Source organism: Plasmodium knowlesi (assembly GCF_000006355.2).
Source record: "Plasmodium knowlesi strain H genome assembly, chromosome: 7".
Classification (NCBI taxonomy): Eukaryota; Apicomplexa; class Aconoidasida; order Haemosporida; family Plasmodiidae; genus Plasmodium; species Plasmodium knowlesi.
Genome location: NC_011908.2, coordinates 1,248,060 through 1,268,874, shown reverse-complemented (window position 1 = coordinate 1,268,874; position 20,815 = coordinate 1,248,060). Strand labels below are relative to the sequence as shown.

The window sequence follows — 20,815 nt, the reverse complement described above, 5'->3', positions numbered from 1 at the left end:
TCCTATCGATGTACCAACTTGGCAATTGAGTCCCCCCCCCTTTTCCCTTATGCATGCTCACCAGATGAGCAACGAACCAAGAGAACGATCGTTGCATGTGCGGCGCACGCGCAGCCCCTGGGAGTTTACAATTTCCCCCTAAACCATTTCGCCGTATTGATTTCATTAATGAGAAAAACCCAAAAGGAAGTTCCACCATGTAAAATCTCTGATAATTCCAACAAAACATTGTAACATCTTCTTTTTTTTTTTCTCATTTAGTAGAACATAGGATGCGTCTGCAGTTATTCTTTTTTTCTGCATGCGAATTTGACTTGCTGCATGCGCCCTGGGGGGGCAAAAAAAAAAAAATAAAATAAAATAATAAATAAAAAAAATAAGTAAAATAAGTAAAATAAAATAAAACTAAGTAAAAGAAAGGAAACGTAATGATGGAGGTAATTACAACGGTAGCGACGCAGATGCATCCCAACTGAATTCCTCTGAAAATTATTTTTTACATTTTGGTCCTCTTCGTCAAGTGGGTTACCAAATCGGAGGCTATGATACCCGGTGGATGACTGCCTTAACAAATTCCTTGCGGAAGAAACACACACGACTGCGTACGTACTTTTCCCTTGAACCAATTCGCATAGGGGGCATTTGGACAAAGCCACCTCCACCATCGGAGCATCATTTCCTTTATGCCTCCACACTTTCCGTTATTTCTACCCCGCCTATTCGTACGATGAGATCCTAAGTGGCAGGTGTACACATTTAGCACAATCTCCAAAATGGTTAGGCGATGGAATCGAAAATGTAGACCAGAGATTTTTTTTTCCTCCCTAGGTTATCCTCCTTTCGTCATTTCTACCGACATGCGTATAATTGGAGAAAATCATATGCCTCACTTAGACACGCCTGGGTGAAGATTGCCTTCCACAATATTTCCGTGCCCAAGCGAAATTTCAACTTGCGCTTATACCTATGTAGACGTCGCAGAGGGTTAAAATATCCTGAATATTTGACATTCGCGAGGGATTGATTTTTCTCACATCTGCATTCTTCTCCATCCTCCTTCCAAGCCGCGTTGTCTTGAAACATATTTTTGTGAAATTTGCCCGTACTCGTGTGTACTTTTTTTTTTTTTTTTTTTTCCCACTACGTAATACCGCTTGGAGAAAAAAAAAAAAAAAAAAAAAAGAACAGGGAAAGAGAAAGAGCGAATTGCTCATCTGTTCACTCGTCCTTTTTTCTTTCTTTTTTTTTTTTTTTTTAAATCCACTTTCTGATAGGTATAATTAAAAAAAAGAAAAAGAAAAAAGGCACCTCACTGCATCTCTATTAATCTGTAAAAAAGCAAACTGACCTATTAGATCCGTGCATATAAAATGGGAGGAGACGAACAGGACAAGGAAGTGGAAAACACAAACATGGATGACCCCCATGATGGTGAAAAGAGACAACATGAGGAGGATGCCATTTTCGACGATATCATCCCACAGAGGGATTATAGGAGGATAGGAACAAATGTAATAAATGAGAAAATGCTAATCGAAGAAATAAACAGAAGTGGGGGAACCCCTGGGGGGAGGAACCTCACTGAGGAGTTTAATCACGCCAAGGTGTTGTCCCTGGAAAATAGGAAAATTCTCCTTATACAGAACATAGATCTTTTTAGGAGTATGTGCGGAGCGTTGATAAGATGGGTTTGGGAGCTGCGTTTCCCAAAAAGACCCACTACTGATTGCCTCACTGCTTACCCAACTTATCCATCTCTTAGGGTTTCATTCATACACCAAACCCATATACATACGTACACATACATGCGTAAACACCTGTGCAGGCCTGGAGGAACTGCGCCTGGACAACAACCTCATCGAGGAAATAGAAAACCTGGAAGGACTCTCCAGCCTCAAGATATTAAGCATATCTAACAATAAAATAAAAGAAATAAAAAACCTGAGCCAGTTGCAACAACTGTCGGAACTTAACCTCCACAATAATTTAATAGAAAAAATAGAAAATTTAGAAAATAATGTAAATTTAAAAATCTTAATTTTAAGCAAAAATAGAATAAAGCATATGGAGAATATAATGTACCTGAGGACTTTAAGAAAATTAAAATTTCTCAACTTGATGGATAATCCGATATGCCTAGAGGAGAATCTCTTCACCCAAGTGGGTTCTACTTTGTCTTCTCTGAAATGTTTTAACAACGTGCTGTTAACCCAGGACAGTAGATGTAAAGGAAGAGGGTTTTCTTCCCATTCGCCGAAGGGGTACCAAGGTGGAGATGCCCCTCCTGTGGAAAAATCCCCCCAAGAGAAGGATTCCAACCATTGCGATAATTACGAAAAGAAAATAAGCGAAGCGTACTTGTCTAACATCACCACGTTGGATCAGGCCCTCTTTGACAAAAGGAAGGAGCCTTCTGTTTTTCTCAAAATTTGTTACTACTCCAAGATTAAGGAGGATTTTCTGCTCGACGTTCGTCTGATGAATTCCACTTTAATGTATGTCCAGGTGCACTAAACCATATACACATATGCTACACCGGCGAAACGGTATATATAGCACCCCCTAAATCGTCCCTTCACCTCCCCCCTCCCCTTCATACCGAAGAGATCAAATTCTCCAGTTGAACGAAAAACGCAGCCAATGCTCCCGCACTTTCGAAAGCGACGTGGAGAGCTTCACCTCGCAGTACATGAAGAATAACATCGCCGCGTTCAACCAACTCCGGAAGAGGTCCAAGCGGGTGGTGCGTGCCCTGCTCGCCTTCCTGGGTTGCGAAAAGGGTGCGTCCTGTCCCGTGCCCAAGCACACATGCATGTGAGCATATGTGCACGACTGAGCACACGCGCATGAGTGAGAGTATTCGTCCGAATGCGCATACTACACATGAACACATTAACGAATGAACACGCGCTGACTACCCCTGGAGCAACGCTCCCTCTTCCCGCAACGGCAGATCCCCCTCCCGTGGAGCTGAGGAAATGCCCAGACACGTATAAAAAGAGGACACAGCCAAGTGATCACAAAATGCTTAACGATACAATTACGAGAAAAGCTCAAAATGTCTACGCAGATTTTCGTTTCAAGTTAGACAGTGATGCAGAGCTCCCTCCAAAGGCTCAGACCGAACATGGTTACCTCCAAGAGAGCCACACCCCTGAGGAAGAGCCCCATCTGGTGGAAATATCCGAACCTGCTTCTGACAACCCCAAGGAGAAGGAGCCAAATGAAAGCAACACCCTCCTTATTGAGGGGAAAAAATACAATATTATAAAAAAGTATATAGAAAAAAACATGGAGGAGAATTTCCTCTTCAGGGATAAGCTAATAAACGACGAACTAGCCAATATGGTTTCCATTAATAATTTTCTGGAATGTTTCAAAAAGGAAGTTTCTAAAATGATAAAGCTTATAAATGACAATATCTCGGATTATTTCCGTAAGTTGGAGGAACTGGAGGAAGCTTTTAACTCTAGAATTATTAACTTTTTTGCCGAGGTGAAGAACAATGAACATCCCTCCGTCAGGCTCAGGTAGGGAATGAGCTTAGCAAAGAGAGGTCTTCGCATCACCACTCTGGGTAATTATCCCTTTGGTGACTGCAGAGACCCACAGCCCTATGGTTGATTACCCTTACAGTACCCCTTCACCATGCCTGTGTGTCACCCCGCAGTGAAGACGAAATAAATGAGTACTACGCATACAAAGGCAGTCGCTCAAACATTCTGAACAACCTGGAAGACTTCATCTCCAGTAGCTACAACAAAGCAGGCACCTTCCTCATCGAGGAAAAGAAGAAACACTTATTTGTCAAATCCAGGGAGCGTATTTCAGAAATTGAGAGAATTGTCGAAGTGTCTAACGATTTGTTTTATTCCTACCTTAGTATTTTGCGGGTCCGTGTCCAGTGACCCTGGAGCGGTGTGTAGGCGTAACTACCACCTCTGCGACGATAGGATGGTCGTCTAAAATGTGTACCTATTAAAAATAAATGTGTGCATATGAACCCGTGTTTGCATTTGACCCTGCCTCTGCCTTCTCACCGTTTACTGCTACAGTCGCCCACTTAGGGAGGTGCATTTGTTTTATGCTTCTTTCTTGGGACCTCTTCCCGACCTTTCCTTACGTTCCACTTGGCTCCCGCTGAAACCTCCCTTTTTGAATTTCTCTTGGAACTTTACTGCACTCACGACGTCGTGCCCAACAGGAGGGGAAACCCATTTCAAGAAAAAAGGGGGACGAACAAATGGCACACGCGTACACAGGCGAGTCGCCGTACGCGGGGATGGTGATAATTGCCCCTCAACACATCCGGGGGAGTAAAAAATGCCAGCAGGGCAACGGGTTCAAGTGGAAGAGAAAAAAAAAAAAAAAAAAAAAAAAAAAAAAAAAAAAAAATACATTACAATACAATACAATATAACATAACACAACACAACACAACATAAGGCGACACGGCACAACGCAAAGAAGGCTAGCCACAATGATGCAAAACAAAAAAGAGTGCCTCTACGTGCAGCACACCGCACCCGCTTGTACCATATCTGACAGCCGATCCAGCGAGGAGTAGCCCCACGCATCCTTCATCCATATGACATGACTATTTTTTCCCTTAAGCGGTCCGCCTTAGCTCTATTTCTCACAGTCATAGGTAAACCGTTCTTTGCAAAGAATTGGACCAGAGGCACGAACCACCTGAACTGCATCTCGCCATTGTACGCTCACCATGGGAGTGAATTAGCCGCTTACAACGGGAGGCTTCTGTTTCTGAGGAGCAATGGGGGGTCAGTGAGGAGTTGGAAAGATCAGCGGAAGGGTAGGCGAAGCCGCGACGGAAAGTTAAACCGCGCAAGAGGGGGTATGCGCATGGATGGCCGGCTTGAAGCACAAAATGGTGCGATTAGGGACAAGCATATGGATGAGCAGACCGACGAGCGTCGAGTTGAGAAGTGCTCTCCACGCGCCTTCACCATCAGAGACATCGGGATGCTGATCGGCGGCCACGTAACCGTCATGAGAGGAACCTTCAAACAGTGCAGGGGGGTCATTCTCGACATTAAGAAGACGGACAAAGATGAGTACGAGCTTCTGGTGGTAATCAACAAAGACGAGGCGGCCAAGTATCCGAAGAATATCCTAAACAAATTCGGAAAGAGCTACTGGTTTAATGTGAAGGATGTGCAAGTGGAGAGGGTGAAGGATTTGTTATTCCACAGGTATGAGAACTTTTACGACGAGAAGGAGAGGCCCGCGGATGGGGACCAGCAGGAGATTAAGGAGCGGTTCGGCGAGTTAGGTGTCGAAGAGGCAAACACAATGGATGGGGGAAAGGTATGTCACTTGAGTAGAGACGAGGCAAGTACATTGAAAGGGGGAGAGGTATGTCACTTGAATAAAGACGAGGAAAGTACAGTAGAAGGGGGAGAGGTAATCCAGTTGAGTAGCGAGGCAACCGAACGGCCAGACCTGATCACCCTGCAGGAGAGCCTCATCGAGGGGAAGAAGAGACCAAGGAGAAGCGCCTTCTGCCACACAGTGGTGAAGGAAATAGAGAAGAATTACCTGTACGAAGATCTGCTAAACCTGTACAAGGAAAAGAGACACCTAGCGAACATAGTGGTGTGTTTCTATATCCTAAAACAGTTGGTGAAAATCTACAATTTTGAAAAAGAAAGCGAAAGTGGGAAAAATGCTTTCCTGAAAAATGTTATTTACAATACCACGTTCGAAAGCATCCTAATAGACATATTAAAATTTTTGCAGAAAAAGGAAATATATAGAGTGGTGGATAAAACATGGCTTCTGTGGATTTTAGTGAAGTTAAAGATACACAAGGAGGAAAGGTATAGATCCACCTTCGAAGGAATTTTAAATCACCTTGTCAAATATCTTACCTACGAAACATTGAAAAAAATGAACACCAAAAGTTTGTGTGCAATTATGTGGAGTCTGGCTAAATGTTCTCATAGCAAAATACAAATATGCGAAAAAATATACAAAAAAATTGTGTATTTTTTGGAGAAGTACACTTCTGTGATGTCTTGTCACGACATATCTAACATCTATTACTCTCTTGGGGTGATTGAATATAAGAATGGAGATTCTTTTTTTTATTTAATTGACGAAGAAATAAAAAAAAATATAAATAAATTTTCAGTACAAAATCTTATGAATGTTCTCTATGGAATGACAAAACTTAAGAGAAACAACTCCACTTTTGCAATCGTAAAGGATAAGTTGCTTTTCCACTCTTCCAACATGAACCTTCGAAATATGAGTTTGTTACTCTGGTGTCTAAATAAGAATGAGTACTACCACGTGGACGTTAGCTTCAAAGATAAATCCTTTCAACATTTAAATGTAAAGCAAGCCATGCAATTGTTAAGGTTTTTTAATTACAACAGAGATAAGTATGTGGATTACCTCAAGTACGTTTTGAATTTTTTATTCATGAATATCTCTAATTTGAGCAACCAAGAAATTTCCTTCCTTTTTTACTCCTTGTTTAAATTAGATTTGCTCAAAAATAGTAGATGCTTTGTAAAGGTTCGTACGAATATTATCCAGAGAGACTACACAGGATTCAACTTGATAGACCTCAACATGATTCTCCTTTCCATGAACAATAGCAATATATACGACAGAATTTTACTGAACTATCTGTTTCGCGCCCTCAGGGGAATTCTTACGCGCGTCCTTCAGACGGGCGTCCCGCGGAAAGTCACCACCAAGGATCAAGTAGTCAACAAGGATCAAGTAGTCAACAAGGATCAAGTAGTAACCAAGGATCAAGTAGTCAACAAGGATCAAGTAGTAACCAAGGATCAAGTAGTAACCAAGGATCAAGTAGTAACCAAGGATCAAGTAGTCAACAAGGATCAAGTAGTAACCAAGGATCAAGTAGTAACCAAGGATCAAGTAGTAACCAAGGATCAAGTAGTAACCAAGGATCAAGTAGTAACCACGGGAGAAGTGATAACCACAACACCACCCGCTGAGCCCCTCCACATAGATTGCACCAACTTCAACTACATAATGAAGAACCTTTCAGAAATGAAAATTTTCGACCAAAGTATCATCCTCAAATATGCTCTTCTCTTCTCCAGCAACCTTGCCCACATCAGCACCGATCACATATGTGACTATCTCTTCTACACCTTATCACTGAGCCACCCCAGGGGGAGGAACCAAGCGGGGATGAATACAGAAGGGGAGGAAAAAATTCAAATGGTAGACGCTTCCAAGGGAGAACTATCCACACCAACCTCCCATGACAAAAGGATCGGCCACTTAGTGAGCTCCAACGAAGAGCTCACCTTGAAGGAAGCCAATTTCGGAAAAATCTATCAACACTATTTAACCAAAGTGATTGAATTTTTGAAGGAAAAACTATCTCATTTGGACGCGGACATATTTCTTGCCCATTTGGAGGAACTGCAGAATGGGAAGAAGGGAGAAAACGCAATGGAGGGAAAAGAGGAAGAAGACAAAATCGATACCTTCGTGTTCAATTACCAAACGGAGAAGAAACAGGAGCATGTACAAAAACTCAATGAACTCATTTTGGAACAAACCACCAACCATGGTTCGAAGGCAACTATGCTGGTGGACTTAGTTTCGGATAAAGAGTTTTCTTCCTTTGTCAACGAGGGGGAAGACAACTATCATCATGATAATGATGAAAATATAGAAAAAACAAAACAAAAAAAAAAACTTCAGCCATGCACATCGATCAGTTCGCTCATTCATTTGTTCTACTCCCTTGCGTCCTTGAACGAACTTGAAAAGGATCGAGTTGATCACTACATGGACAATTTGTACAACGTCGTGGAGAGAAAAAAAAATGAAATAACAGCCTACCAGTGGCTGCTCATCAGGGACATCTTCAAGATGGTACGTGTGAAGAGGAGCGCCGATTGGGAACTTCTCCTCGACAATGTAAACACCTACGTTAAGGGTGACGAGCAGGAGGGAAGCGCGCGTTTTGAGACCATCAACATTGAGATATAACAGCGCGTGTGTGTGGATCAACAAATTGGCATAGCCTATATATACTCACTTTTAATTGCACAAAAAAAGGAAAGATTGCTAACCACCCTCATGAAGTACTCGTCCGTAGGGGTGACCAGACTAATGGCATCTTTTTTTTTTTTTTTTTTTTTTTTTTTTTTTTTTTTTCGCGCCGCACCCCTTATCACATCGCCTTGTTAAAAATGTAAAAGGCCCAAAACAAAATGGCAAATATGAAGGAGATAAATAAGGAGTACCCAACATCGTTCAGAAGAAATATCGTCTTGTTGACGTATCTATCCTCCCCGATGCAGTTCATACCAAAAGATGAGTCCATATATTTTATAAATTCGAGCAGATACTTCACCTGAATTAGCAATAGCGCGACAGACGCAATGACCGTTGAGAAGAGGAGGCTAAAGTAGTTAAAATTCAACGTCCCTTTTAGGCTGTAAAACAGGTACCATATATTGCTGTACCATTTGGCTGAGTATATATTTTTCAATCCCATGGTGCGAATCATCTTGTCCACATTTCGTAGGCAGTGCATGTGGAGAACACATGGGGAGGTTTGTGTGTGCGTGTCAATTATGGAGTAATTGAATGTTTTTTCTATCTGACCGATTTTCCGTTGCCCATCATCCATGTACACTTCGTCCAGAATGGTCTTCTGCTTCGTCCATGTGGCTGGGTTCGCGTTGGTATGATGCATCCCAAGGGGGGTTCCTTTAAGTGTATTACCTCTGTCGAGGGGGTGAGGCTCTGTCCGTTGATGTGTATCTGTCCCCTTTTTTGTTATCTCTCTTCCTTCGCTTTTTTTTCTTTTAAAGAATTCCACTATGGAGGATAGGACAGAATTTTTTTTATTTTTTCCTTCCGTTTGGCTAGCTTGACCATTTTGTTTATTTTTTCCCCCCCTTTGGCTAGCTTGGTCAATTTTTTTTTTTTTCCCCTCCTTTTGGCTAGCTTGGCTATTTTTTTTTTTTTTTTCGCCCTCCTCTTCGTCTTGCTTGTTCAGGTAGTACAAGCTGAGCAACGGGCGAAAAGGAAAAAACTGCACACAGTCCTGGTAGCTCATCAGAGCCACATTCTCTTTGCTTCGAAACAAATGAAAAATAATGTTGTGATTGTCAAGGATAATTCTGTTGTAATATTTTGCATTTCCCTGAGGGACGCAATTATGAAAAGCGTTTTTTTCTCCGTGTGTGAGGCTGTCCTCTTGCACCTTCATCAAATAGTTGCAGTCTAAGTACAAGTTGGTGAGGAAGATCTGGTCGTTCTCAATAAAGGAAGGGATGTATTGCAAAATTTTTTTGGCTAAGAAGACGTTGCTTATCCATCCTCCCGAATTTAGTAAATTTAAATTTTTATAAAAATACGTGAAGTCTTTATATTTCTCTCGAATCCTGGTGGAATCCCATTCAGTACTGTCATTGTTTTTAAAAATGCTATTGTGAAAAATTAAGTGCATATTTTCGATAATCCGTAGGAGGAAGAAGCTAGTCGAATAGGTGCTTTCGCTTGTGCACACAAATAAGTTGTCGTAATTCACTATGTACCTTTCCACAATTACATTCGCTGGTTGAACGAAGAATGTGTCAAACCCGTCCACGAAAAGGACGATGTCGTTGTCGTTGCACGATTTTATGTACTCCTTCACTTTTACCAATTTTGTTATGAACCCTTCCCATTTTTTGCCCATTCCTAGCACAGTCAGTTCTATGTTCAAACGGGAGCAACTTTCCTGCAACGTTTTGAAGTACCCCTGCTCGTGAGTTGCGAAGGTTAGAACGTGCAGTTTGGAGCTCCGAATTTTGGCCTTCATCTCCGCTACGTCCAGTGTGGGGGTGCCTATCCTGCTAACGTTTATCGTGGCGGCTTTGCACATGTTGGTAATGGATACTCCAGGGGAGGAAAAACAAATAGGTGGTTCACGTGGAAGAGGTAAGGAGAATTTTTAATCCGTTGCAAATTTAACGCATGTGGCGGATTAGCTTGTTCCTTCTCTTACTCTCCGCGATGATGTTCCTTGAGCGGAAGGTCCTCTCCTTTCATTTCAACAAGGGGTGTGTATGCAGAGCCTTTACTTAGCAGGGGTATGCGTCGGAAAATTTTTATCGCTTCCTTTGAGCGATATAAGAGAGGTAGCGAACAAATTGGAAAAAGACGCGTTGACAACAGGGATGGAGAACAAATTGAAAAAAGACACATGGACAAAAGGGGTGAACTGGGAGCTACAAATTGAGAAATGTGATACTGAGAATTGCAATCGAGAGATGGCCACTGAGAGATGCATGTTGCGATTTACTTGCTGTGCCCAAGTGAGTCACCTCCCAAGTGAAGGCAAAGCTCCGTGTACATACATTTGTCTTTTCCACATCCGTGCGACAAGGCGAAACGCCTGTGCATTTTTAAAACGGGCAAAATGGACCACCTTGCGGTGTACCACGACGCATGCTATGTTTTTCATTTCCTCAAAAACAAAAAAAATAAAATAAAAAAATGAAATAGAAAAATGAAATAGAAAAATGAAATAAAAAAATGAAATAGAAAAATGAAATAAAAAAATGAAATAGAAAAATGAAATAAAAAAATGAAATAAAAAAATGAAATAAAAATAAAATAAGACAATCGCGCGCAGAAAGCGTAACACGTGATGGAACTTGCAAAAGAGGGCTAACACAATGAACAGATTAATGCTCCCAAGAAATATTCACGGGTTAGGAAAAAAAAAAAAGAAAAAGAGGGCTTCACCCCAATACATTTGCGTGACTTATTTAATGACGAATGGGTCAAAAAATGGCGCAAAAATGGAGAAAAAGTGGATCGAATGTAACCCCAAATTGGCACAAAACAAGGTGGATAAAATTGACTTAAAAAAAAAGAAAAATAGAAAAAAGAAAAAAAGAAAAAAGAAAAAAAGCGATTTCTCTGACGGGAAGTGACGGTAGTAGTGGCACTCAGTCCTTAAACTCAATGTGAGGGTTTTCGTATTTGCCTAGCATTTTTATTTCTTGTTCACTTATCTGTAGGGTTTGAAATGGGAAAAGGGGTGAACCAGGTGAAATAGTGCAATAATGAAGAATTCCACATTTTTTTTTGTCTCTATATGCAGATGGGCTATACGGGCCCCACCAAAGCAGTACCATTTTATACTGGTTTTGGAAGAACCGCCTGAGCATTAGAAGAAGTTTGGACACAGCATAAATCGTGAAGCAGGAGGCCCCAAAAATCACGAGGTTCTTCACCACGTTACCTCTGCGGCAGGGGGGAAGTGTAAAAAAGGGATAAATATGGTGAGGTGAAAAAAGGCAAGTAGACAGAAGAACGAGTGGAACGGGATTCCCACGGAAAGTTACTTCTGTATCAATTGGATCTTCTTCATGTTTCGCATGATGATGTCCTTGTGCGAGTTGAACAAAGGTTCGAACAGGAATCTACGCGGGGGGTAAAAGTGTGAGATGTACAGGGGAACCAATCGAAACAGCGCAAAGGAGCTAACAGAAAGGGGCGATTTCCCTGCGCAATGGTAGCGACGTACTTTTTGTTAAAAATCGTTTTAAAGCCGGGAAATAGATTAGACATGTTCATATCTACAAAAAAGGGGGGGGAGGACACGGAGTTGTATTTCGCCTTTTCCGTTACTGTTGCATGTGCACATGTTTCTACACGTGATATAATTCTGGATATGATTAAACAGAAGGGGGTGGAAAAAAAAAAAAAAAAAAAAAAAAAAAAAAAAAAAAAAAACATACCCTTAAATAGCGAAAGGGCCATCTTCACCCTAGGCGCGTGATTCATCTGGAAGCTCCGTCTGAACAGGTTCTTACCTAACAAGATTACATAGGACAGTTATGTGATTTTAGAGGATATACATATGGGGATGCATCTACCGAGGTAGAAAAGGGGTATACATGTACTTGGACCCAGTTCTCTGTAGGAGACCCACTGGAAAGCCCACATGCGCTGTCTTACTGGAGGAGACATAATAGAGCCTATTTTTTTTCCATAGTTGGCTTTCTAAGAATTTTTTGTCAAGGCTTTGGACATGTGTGGGATCACAACTTTGCAGGGTCTGTTCGCGTCCACGGTTGTTCTTAAAGGAGTAGCACAAGTGGGGAGAAGACACGAAGAGGAAAAAGAAAAAGGTGAGACGAGTGAACAGCGCCATTTTGTCGGGTCCTCGCGTCCACTTTAGTTCAAACTTGCTCACGTTTGCATATGATCATGCTTTTTCCACACTGGGAGGAGAGCCGCTGAAGCAGTCAAAAAAAAAAAAAATATATATATATATATCCACCAATTCTATGCAATCTCTCCAAACAGACGCGCCAATTTGGTGAAGCGACCCCAAAATTAAAGCTAGTGTGAAAAAGAAAAAATAAAAAAGGTAAAAAAAAAATGCATTTCAATAGGTAACCAGTCAAGGGGTTCTTGTGCAAACTATAAGGAAGGATCTATTTTTCCACTAGGAAATATATCCTTGGGGGTGTACACTTAAATGGAAAAGTGATGAAAAAAAAAAAAAAAAAAAAAAAAAAAGGGGGAAAACAAAATGTGCACAATTGGTGGCAACAAAAAATGTGTATGCAACGAAAAAGTGATTATATTGGCGTTAAGATCATAGAGACGAAAAAGCGCATGCGGTGGTGTGTGCTTCTCCATTTAGGAAAAAAATCCCTTTTTTTTTTTTTTTTTTTTATCATTTTTCGGCCTGCTCAGATCGGTAACAAATTTTACGTGAACAGAACTGGTCAGAAATTTCCACCTCTTGAAATTGCTAGCTCGCAGTAGGCGCGGCGGGCACTACGCACGTTGGTAAAAAAAAAAAAAAAAAAAAAAATATATACACCTACACGAGTTGCTCTACCTTTTTCTTTTTCCCATTTAGCACGCTTGTTTCTTTTTCTTTTTTTTTTTTTTTTTTTTTCTCCTTTTAATATGGCTTTTCACGATAGTCTTGTATTTTCTTAAATTTCCCTTGACTTGCGACGTGCATCTCAATTTTGCTCCATTCGAGCCCGCGTCACTATATAATTTGACCATCACGAAGATAGGTCCATATATACATCGAGGCGAAGGAAAAGGGGGGACTCGCCAACAGGCATAGAGAACATGAACTTCGCGTCAGTAGGAATTGTGGGCAACGCGACCATTTAGCAGATGCTGGTGAACTACTTGCAGGATGATAGTTATGTAGTCTCTTGGAGCATTGCTACTGGGTAACGTGGGGAGAAGAGAGTTAAAAAAAAAAAAGGTGGAGGGAAAACAGCATTTTGTTGTGCAAAAATGTACATATGTATATATTCATATGGAAATATACACGGGTAGGTTACGCAACGGTTTGACCATCCCACGCGCACAAGCGATAAAATGAGAGCTCTAATAAGCTACTTGGTGAAAAAGTGCGAACGAACCAAGTACAGACTGGAGGTCATCGAGAGGAGGTACAAGCTCTTCTCTTGTGGTGTTCCAATGGTACTTCTCATGTCCTTAACCATCAGCATAGGCACCTTCCTAATAGATTTGCAGTACAGAATAAGGAACACTCGGCAACAGAATATTAACATCCGAGAAAATAAACTGATGGAGGAGAAGAACAAGCTACTGAAAATTTTGAGAGATTACGATTGCGTCAATTACGAAAATGTGCCCATCAAGCGTGACTAAAGGGGGAGAAGACGGCGCGGACATTTCATAGGGACACCTACTGCGTTACTCTGCAGGGGTCTCTCTGCGCTTCTACCTATAGATAAGTGTGCATGTACACATGTATGTACGTGTGTATATATGCACTTGTGCATGCATTTTTTTTTTTTTTTTTTTTTTCTTTTTTTTTTTTTGGTAACCATTTCGAAACAATCAAATCTTAACGATCACGTACAGCACCTCTCCAGCACAAGGGAACAAACAAAGGGTGTGGGGGGATAATTACACAAAGACAATTATGCGTTCATTTGGACCATCTGGAGAGAGAACATACAAGGAGAATATTCCCCCATTTGGAGTGACTTTCCGAATTAGGTATTTTATAATCCGTCTGCGCTAGAATTGAAGTGCGCTATTAGAGCAGATCGCCCACCTACACAACTGCTCATCACGCTCCCCGTTGGACCCCGCCCCATCCCCTTTCTGGAAGCATGCACTTTAACGACTTAAACATTTACGTCCAGGTAAAATGTATCTCCTTCTGTTCGTCCAATTTCTCCCCCCCCCTCTTGTCATCCCGGAAGAATTGCCAAATTGTAAAAACTCAAGAGGGGGAAGACCTCGAGAAGATACAGAGCAAAGGGCATTTTGACCTAAGCCACTTAATTGGTAATGTATATATTGGTAAGGTGTTACGCGTGGGGGGTACATTTACACAGACAGTCGCAGCGAACTCAATACTAGGCAAAGACATTATTGGGATATTCACCCTCAAGTGCAAAGTTATTAAGGACATTATCATAACGCCCTACCATGACATTGTTGAATATCCCTGTAGCCATTTGAAAAAGGATCATGCAGTGTGCGTAGCGCTTCGATCCTTTTACGAAGCTCACATTTGTTTGAGTACCCTGAGTTGCCCAAACAAGTTGCAGTACCTTGCCATTTTCGCGGACGATATTTTTCAAGTGCTCCCATTTTTGAAGCTTCTGATGAAACGGAAATTCCTCATAGAGGTATTTTTGTCGAGCAAGCCGAGCGGGAAACCAGATAGGCAACCAGGTGGAGAATCACCTAGACCGCCACATGGAGAATCAGGTGAAGAACCGAATTCCGAACCGAATTCCGAACCGAATTCCGAACCGAATGCCGAACCGAATGCCGAACCGAATGCCGAACCGAGTGAACTGACAACCCAAACGGAAGCGCTCCTGGAACAATTCCACATCAGCAGTGAGTTCATGCAAGAACGGGTCTTCATACGGACCGAAGACACAAATGTCCAACAACATACGCAAGACGTAACGAATGGACTCGGAGTAAAAACTATCGTTGTGTTTCCACACGCCAACAGTGACATCAGCATTTTAAAGAAAAACATTTTCACAGTAAGTGCGTTAAATGCAAACATAGTATGCATGGCACACATGGACTACTTAAATCCACACGAATGTAAACTGCTACAGGATAAAGGCATAACCCTCCATTTTTTTAACCTGAATAATTATCTAAATTACGATTATTTCAAAGTGGCCGATGCATTTAATTACGTGTTATTATCCTTCCTAAATGGAGATGTGACCATTCCATCGGTCCCCATAACGACCAAGTCTTTTTCCAGCATCGAGGAAATACTGGCAAGTGCTGCCACCTCCCCATACGATAAACGTTACAATATTTACGTTAACAGAAATATGCAATGAAGTACCGAGAAAGGGGATTTGTGCTTTGACCATTCAGCAGTCGAGGGGTATTCCCCCCACAAACCTCTACCTTGTACATATGCGCCTGTCCATATAGGAGCTCATCGTTTTACCCCTTTTTGGCAATAACAAAACTGCTCTATATAAAGTTCCTCTTTTCCTCTTTTTTTTTTTTTTTTTTTTTTTTTTTCCCCTGAGGAACCTTCGTGCGCACACCGTATGCACTCCCGTGTGCTAAGAGGGTGATCCTAAAGTTGCGCCAACGAGGGTGAGGGCAGTCATTCCTGTGATAATTCTGACCAAGTGGAACTTTTTAGTACATTAAAAGGAACGCGAAAGGGAATAGCAGCTACGGCTATATCGATATGGGGACAAAATGGGAAAAAGAAAATTTACCACATATTATTCTGTCGTCAGGCGTAAGGGCACCACGTTTTATTATCACTACGTTTTGCGGCTACACTTGAGGACGCTTTTTCCCCTTTACACAAAATGAAAGCTCAAATGACCGCTTATGCTGCACTACCCGTCTGCAGAATTTCGTCCCCTTTTTTTTCCAGCAATGTAGTGGAACAAAAGAAGAAAAAGTGGAAAAACAACATTTCCTTCCTCCGTCCAATGTTCCCAAAAAGTACGAATGCTTTTTAATTCTACCATTTTGAAAATGTAGACCGTCGTTGGGCTACACATTTTTTTTGCCTGCATTTTGTACACCTAAGCGCTGTTTATCGAAATGGAAAAAAAAAAAAAAAAAAAAAACACACACTAGCGCACACGTTTTGTTAACTAGCTTCTACAGTGCAGTCATTTTTGTATGAACAGTGCAGGTATGAAAAAAAAAAAAAAAAAAAAAAAATAGCCAATTTATTGCAATAAAAAAAGAGGAAAAAAAAAAAAAAAAAAAGCCATTATGCCTAAATCAAAAAAATAGCCAAATTGGCAAAAAACACACAGTAATGTTCAACACAGGCGTATTCTAACGTTGTCAATTTTGAACATAACATCAATCACACACCCTTTTTTTTTTTGTTCATAATAAAGTTGTCACATAAAATGTTGCCAGAATGGTCTACCGACGTTTCCTCGTTTTGTGCATAAAGAGGTAGGATTTGTGAAAAGTGCCATTTAAGGCCACACGTTTGTAGCTATATTGTATGAACATGCCAGGTTTTTTTTTTTTTTTTTTTTTTTTTTTTTTTGCAATATTTTGGCTTTTTCTTTTTTTTAAATGCTCCAAAGTGCGGATACCACTGCAACGACTGCTTAATAAAAAGGAGTCCTCCGTAGTGTATAATCCAACGTCTACATTACTCATTTTAAGTGCACAAAAGGAAAAGAGTGTGTTTTTAGCTTCGCTCTTTTGCTAGATCTATGTAGAACAAAAAAGAAACGCAAATCTCTGCGTGCACCCCCCCCAGACAAAGACAACATTTTCGTTGGTTTTTTACAAAGTGTGCATTTGTTCACCCCAAGTGATGCGAATTCGTCCTTTTTTCCGTTTTTCAAAAAAAAAAAAAAAATGCTCCCATTTTTTCACCATCACATCACGCAGCACTGACAACACTGTGAAACGCAACAACCACGCGATTTATACTTGTTTTATTTTATTTTATTTTATTTTTTTGCCAGCGTTGTAGAATTATTTACCGCTTCTCCTTTTCTGCTCCTTCCTACTACCTCTTATTGTTATTTTTGCCTATTCGCAGTTTTTAACAGCAGGAAGGTGCATGCTTGTGACAATATCACCTCCTTTTTAACCCTCAACCATTTTGGAAAATATACACCTTCGTGTTCACAAAGCGCATACGGACGCATAGGCGCCCCTTCATACATGCACACTGAGATTCCCTACACATGCATGTTGAGATTCGTCACTCCATTCTCTATTTACAAAAAAAAAAAAAAAGACGCTCAAGTCACTTATCCCCCCCGCGTCTCCTGCAACAATGGGACAAATATCGTCGAAGGAGGATGATTTCGAAAAACAGGACATCTATGCTAGCTACCCCGGACTTGAGCAACAGCTGGACATGGTTTTTGCATGTCACGACATAGGAAATCAAGGCAAGCTTCCTTACAAGACAGTGGAAATGATACTCAGGCACTTTTTAATGCAATGCGGCTTTATGGAGTATGTCTGCCGATTCGTGGACGAGAATGGTAAGTCGCGCTAGTAGCGATGGAGTGGGTAAATGTCTGTGTATACCTACGTGCGCATGCCCAGTCCTCCTCTTACCTCTTCTCAATGTGTTGCCAATTTTATACCGTTCCCTTTTTCCTCCACTCAGGCCAATTAGACTTAAAACACGTGGAAAGCTACATGACGAACAAGAAGTGGCTGAGTAAGTTGAAATGCTGTGGAGACAACCCCCTTACGGTGGATGAAATGAAAGCTCTGGTTTTAATGTTTTTAAAAAAAATATCGGATACATATGTAGACGACCAAGCTAAGTGGATGGATAAAATGAGAAGCTCTCAGGAGGAACAAGGAAAGGCATTGGAAGAAGCAATGAATGAATACGAGAAAAACATTCTATTCACTCATGCCCTGAAAGAACAACAACTCTTACATAACAATAAAAAACTAACTGAGTGGAATGAAACAATAGAAAATGCATACGAAGCACAGCAAGAAGTGTTGCGTCAATTTGAAGCCAAAAAAAGGGAAGACCAAAAAAAAATGGCATTGGAAAAAAACAATGAATTAATTATAGCTAAAGATTATATTGACAAAATCAAAGAAGCCGCAACGGATAGTCGCTATGCCAACTCGAAATGTTTTGTATACCCAGCTTCTTCGGCTCCTTGTGGTGCTTGTACATCTGCCGGGGCCATTGCTCCATATCGCCGGTTTAAGGAGCCCAGAAGGAAGAAGCAATATTCCCTCTGCTTGTAATGTTCTGCGTGTAAGAGGAAGCCGCCCCCCACCCCCTCTTTACGAAGCAGGAGGTTCTCCAAATGGGAGACGCATATTAGCATGTGTTTTGTGTGCCTTCGAAGGAGCACAGCATGAACGGCTAAGAGGTGATACCTTCTCCGCTACATTAGAACATAACAGTTATGGACCCACATTTTAATTGTCCCCTTCCTGCTCCTCCTTAACATCGTGCGTGTGTGGCTTATCCATTTGTGTGTCCACTAGTGTGTACTTATATCGATTCAGCCCCGTCCTTGTGCAATGCGCATATCAGAAGCTAGTACACACAGTGGGCTGAAAGATATCCTCTACCCCTCTCTAAGATGAAGTGAACTTGTATCACAATAATCCGTATTAAATATTTTCGGGTCTCCTTCGATGTCCCCTAAATTGTTTCTTCGTCTTTTTTTTTTTTTTTTTTTTTTTTTTTTTTTTCCTTCTAGAGATAGACAAGATAGACATTTTGTGGAAAGATAAACTACGCATGCAAAAAAAAAAAAAAAAAAAAAAAAAAAAAAAAATTAAAAAAAATAAATCAATCAAAGCAGAAGCGTGTTATAGAGGGGCTATTTCCCCCCCTTAATAGAGAAACTTAAATGTACATGCATATTCCCTTCCTCTGTGTAGTAAAATTGTGGGAAAACGATGGGGCAGTGGGTACGTGTTGACTTTGTATAGTGTCTTCCTCAGTGAGGTTGTACCCAATTGTATACTCAAATTGATGTTCGGAATACCATCGGGTTATCATCCTTCAGTATCACACCCGACTTGGTAAAAAAAAAAAAAAATTAAAAAAATAACCACAACGTTTCTGTGTCGCTTTAATCCCATAAACAGAGGAAGTAGACATTTGAAGGGGGGGTACACGGAGAGTGGGAAAACATTTTCGTCTTCACCCCCTGGATTGTTAAGTGTACATTTTTTTTGAGATTGCCAAAATATGTCCTCTAAGGTAAACTATTTTTTTTTTTTTTTTTTTCCATTATTACTTGCATAGACACAACACCGTAAAGCCTTTCTCCTTTTTTCGACCCAACAAAATGAGCAAAGGAGAACCCGCAAAGGTAGTGCCCAGGGTGAAGGAAGAGGAACTAAATGACCTGTATGACTGGATCAACAGTTTCAATCTATCCAGAAAAATAAAAAACATCCACAGAGAATTTTCGGATGGGGTTCTAATGGCAGAACTCGTGAGTATATGTCTACCCAAGTTAGTTGAACTGCACAATTATAGTAAGGCAAATTCAATTAGCCAAAAAAGGTATAACTGGAACACACTAAATGAGAGGGTTTTTAGGAGACTGGGTTTTCGTATTGACAAAAGACATGTTGAAGAAATTGTGAATTGTAAATATATGGGTGTGGAGAGGGTGTTGAATACATTTAAAAATCAGCTGCATAAATTCCAGAACTCTGAAATTGAGGTGGAGACTTCGGGTAGTTTGGGAGAGGACCAGGCTAAACTGTTTAACGAGGAAGAATCTTCCCTTGCCGAGGGAACAGGAGACCAATCATGGCAGGTCCTTCCTGCGGGGAAAGATAAACAGGGCGAGTGGGGAGCCGAAGAGGCTTAACTCCTGCATCCCTAATCCCCCTTCCGGCAAGGCCACTATGTACACTACACAATTTACCCTGTCTACTTCAAGGTCGTTCCACCTTCTGTTCATCTTCTTATCCCCCCCCAATCACCAACATCCACACAGAGCGCCGAGTTCCTAAACGAAGAAATTGTGAAAATCCTGCGCGACAAAATTTTCAACCTGGAAAAGTTGCTGAAGATAAAGGTGAGCCACAAACAGAAGCGCCACGATGTGCTACAGCTATTGAGAAACCCAGCCCTGGACTATAGCGCAAAGCTTAACGAATAAAAATTAAGGCACAATAAGTTAAGTTTAAAAATTTTAAGTCTAAGTGTTAAAGTCTAAATCTTAAAGCGCAAAATTGAAAACGCAGCGAGAGAAAAAAAAAAAAAAAGAACTGCATGCACGTGTGCACACGGGGGTCGGGAGAAAAGGGAAAAAAAAAAAAAAATTCATTGAAGAAAGAAGGCATTCCCCCTCCCCCCCCTTTTCCTCATATCCCCATGCTGTATACACTAACGCGCAAGGGATACATATTTAAAAAGCAGTTAAAAAAAAAGAAAAGAAAAAATGGACGCGCACAGTGTGCGTAGTGTCAAAGCGCACGAGGCAAGGGGGAGGAATTGAAAAAAAAGAAAAAAGAAAAAAGATGGGTGATGGGGGGGTTGACCTTCTCACTTGCGCTGTTGCGCAGCTGTACAGTTGACACGCGTCCAATTAGTCCAGTGTTCATAATTTTTCTATCATGCCCAATTCGTCTCCTCTCCACGTGTTCACACGTTAATTCAAATTTTTTTTTTTTTTTTTTTTTTTTTTTTCTAGGACAACAAAATTGACATTCTGAATCGAAAAATTAACACATTAAGCAGGATGAGGGATATTTGAGGATTCATTTCCCTTCTCCTGCATCTGCACGGAGGGAGTTACACACATAGGGAATTGCTCACCGTTTGGAATGC

At 41.0% G+C, this 20,815-nt stretch overlaps 8 protein-coding genes across 8 annotated transcripts; 6 read left to right on the top strand and 2 right to left on the bottom strand.

Annotated features, from left to right (window-relative positions):
- Positions 1-1,370: 1,370 nt before the first annotated feature.
- PKNH_0728700 (leucine-rich repeat protein) lies at positions 1,371-3,908 on the top strand (the record flags this gene model as incomplete). The annotated part of the gene is made up of 5 exons (XM_002258544.1): positions 1,371-1,662; positions 1,826-2,495; positions 2,605-2,780; positions 2,954-3,530; positions 3,671-3,908. 5 exons carry the CDS (start codon positions 1,371-1,373, stop codon positions 3,906-3,908), a joined length of 1,953 nt encoding a protein of 650 aa, XP_002258580.1.
- A 685-nt stretch (positions 3,909-4,593) lies between these two features.
- On the top strand, positions 4,594-8,007 carry PKNH_0728600 (heptatricopeptide repeat-containing protein, putative; the record flags this gene model as incomplete). Its single annotated transcript, XM_002258543.1, has 1 exon — positions 4,594-8,007. The coding sequence occupies one exon, from the start codon at positions 4,594-4,596 to the stop codon at positions 8,005-8,007; it is 3,414 nt and encodes a 1,137-aa protein (XP_002258579.1).
- Positions 8,008-8,191: 184 nt separating this feature from the next.
- PKNH_0728500 (conserved Plasmodium protein, unknown function) lies at positions 8,192-9,895 on the bottom strand (the record flags this gene model as incomplete). Its single annotated transcript, XM_002258542.1, has 1 exon — positions 8,192-9,895. The coding sequence occupies one exon, from the start codon at positions 9,893-9,895 to the stop codon at positions 8,192-8,194; it is 1,704 nt and encodes a 567-aa protein (XP_002258578.1).
- A 1,072-nt stretch (positions 9,896-10,967) lies between these two features.
- On the bottom strand, positions 10,968-12,178 carry PKNH_0728400 (conserved Plasmodium protein, unknown function; the record flags this gene model as incomplete). Its single annotated transcript, XM_002258541.1, has 6 exons — positions 10,968-11,033; positions 11,154-11,265; positions 11,367-11,444; positions 11,549-11,600; positions 11,763-11,837; positions 11,983-12,178. The coding sequence occupies 6 exons, from the start codon at positions 12,176-12,178 to the stop codon at positions 10,968-10,970; spliced, it is 579 nt and encodes a 192-aa protein (XP_002258577.1).
- Positions 12,179-13,380: 1,202 nt separating this feature from the next.
- PKNH_0728300 (conserved Plasmodium protein, unknown function) lies at positions 13,381-13,677 on the top strand (the record flags this gene model as incomplete). Its single annotated transcript, XM_039113945.1, has 1 exon — positions 13,381-13,677. The coding sequence occupies one exon, from the start codon at positions 13,381-13,383 to the stop codon at positions 13,675-13,677; it is 297 nt and encodes a 98-aa protein (XP_038969582.1).
- A 470-nt stretch (positions 13,678-14,147) lies between these two features.
- PKNH_0728200 (conserved Plasmodium protein, unknown function) lies at positions 14,148-15,359 on the top strand (the record flags this gene model as incomplete). The annotated part of the gene is made up of 1 exon (XM_002258540.2): positions 14,148-15,359. The coding sequence occupies one exon, from the start codon at positions 14,148-14,150 to the stop codon at positions 15,357-15,359; it is 1,212 nt and encodes a 403-aa protein (XP_002258576.2).
- A 1,946-nt stretch (positions 15,360-17,305) lies between these two features.
- PKNH_0728100 (uncharacterized protein) lies at positions 17,306-18,255 on the top strand (the record flags this gene model as incomplete). The annotated part of the gene is made up of 2 exons (XM_002258539.2): positions 17,306-17,519; positions 17,648-18,255. The coding sequence occupies 2 exons, from the start codon at positions 17,306-17,308 to the stop codon at positions 18,253-18,255; spliced, it is 822 nt and encodes a 273-aa protein (XP_002258575.2).
- A 1,061-nt stretch (positions 18,256-19,316) lies between these two features.
- On the top strand, positions 19,317-20,741 carry PKNH_0728000 (conserved protein, unknown function; the record flags this gene model as incomplete). Its single annotated transcript, XM_002258538.1, has 3 exons — positions 19,317-19,796; positions 19,980-20,060; positions 20,679-20,741. 3 exons carry the CDS (start codon positions 19,317-19,319, stop codon positions 20,739-20,741), a joined length of 624 nt encoding a protein of 207 aa, XP_002258574.1.
- Between the last annotated feature and the right edge of the window lie 74 nt (positions 20,742-20,815).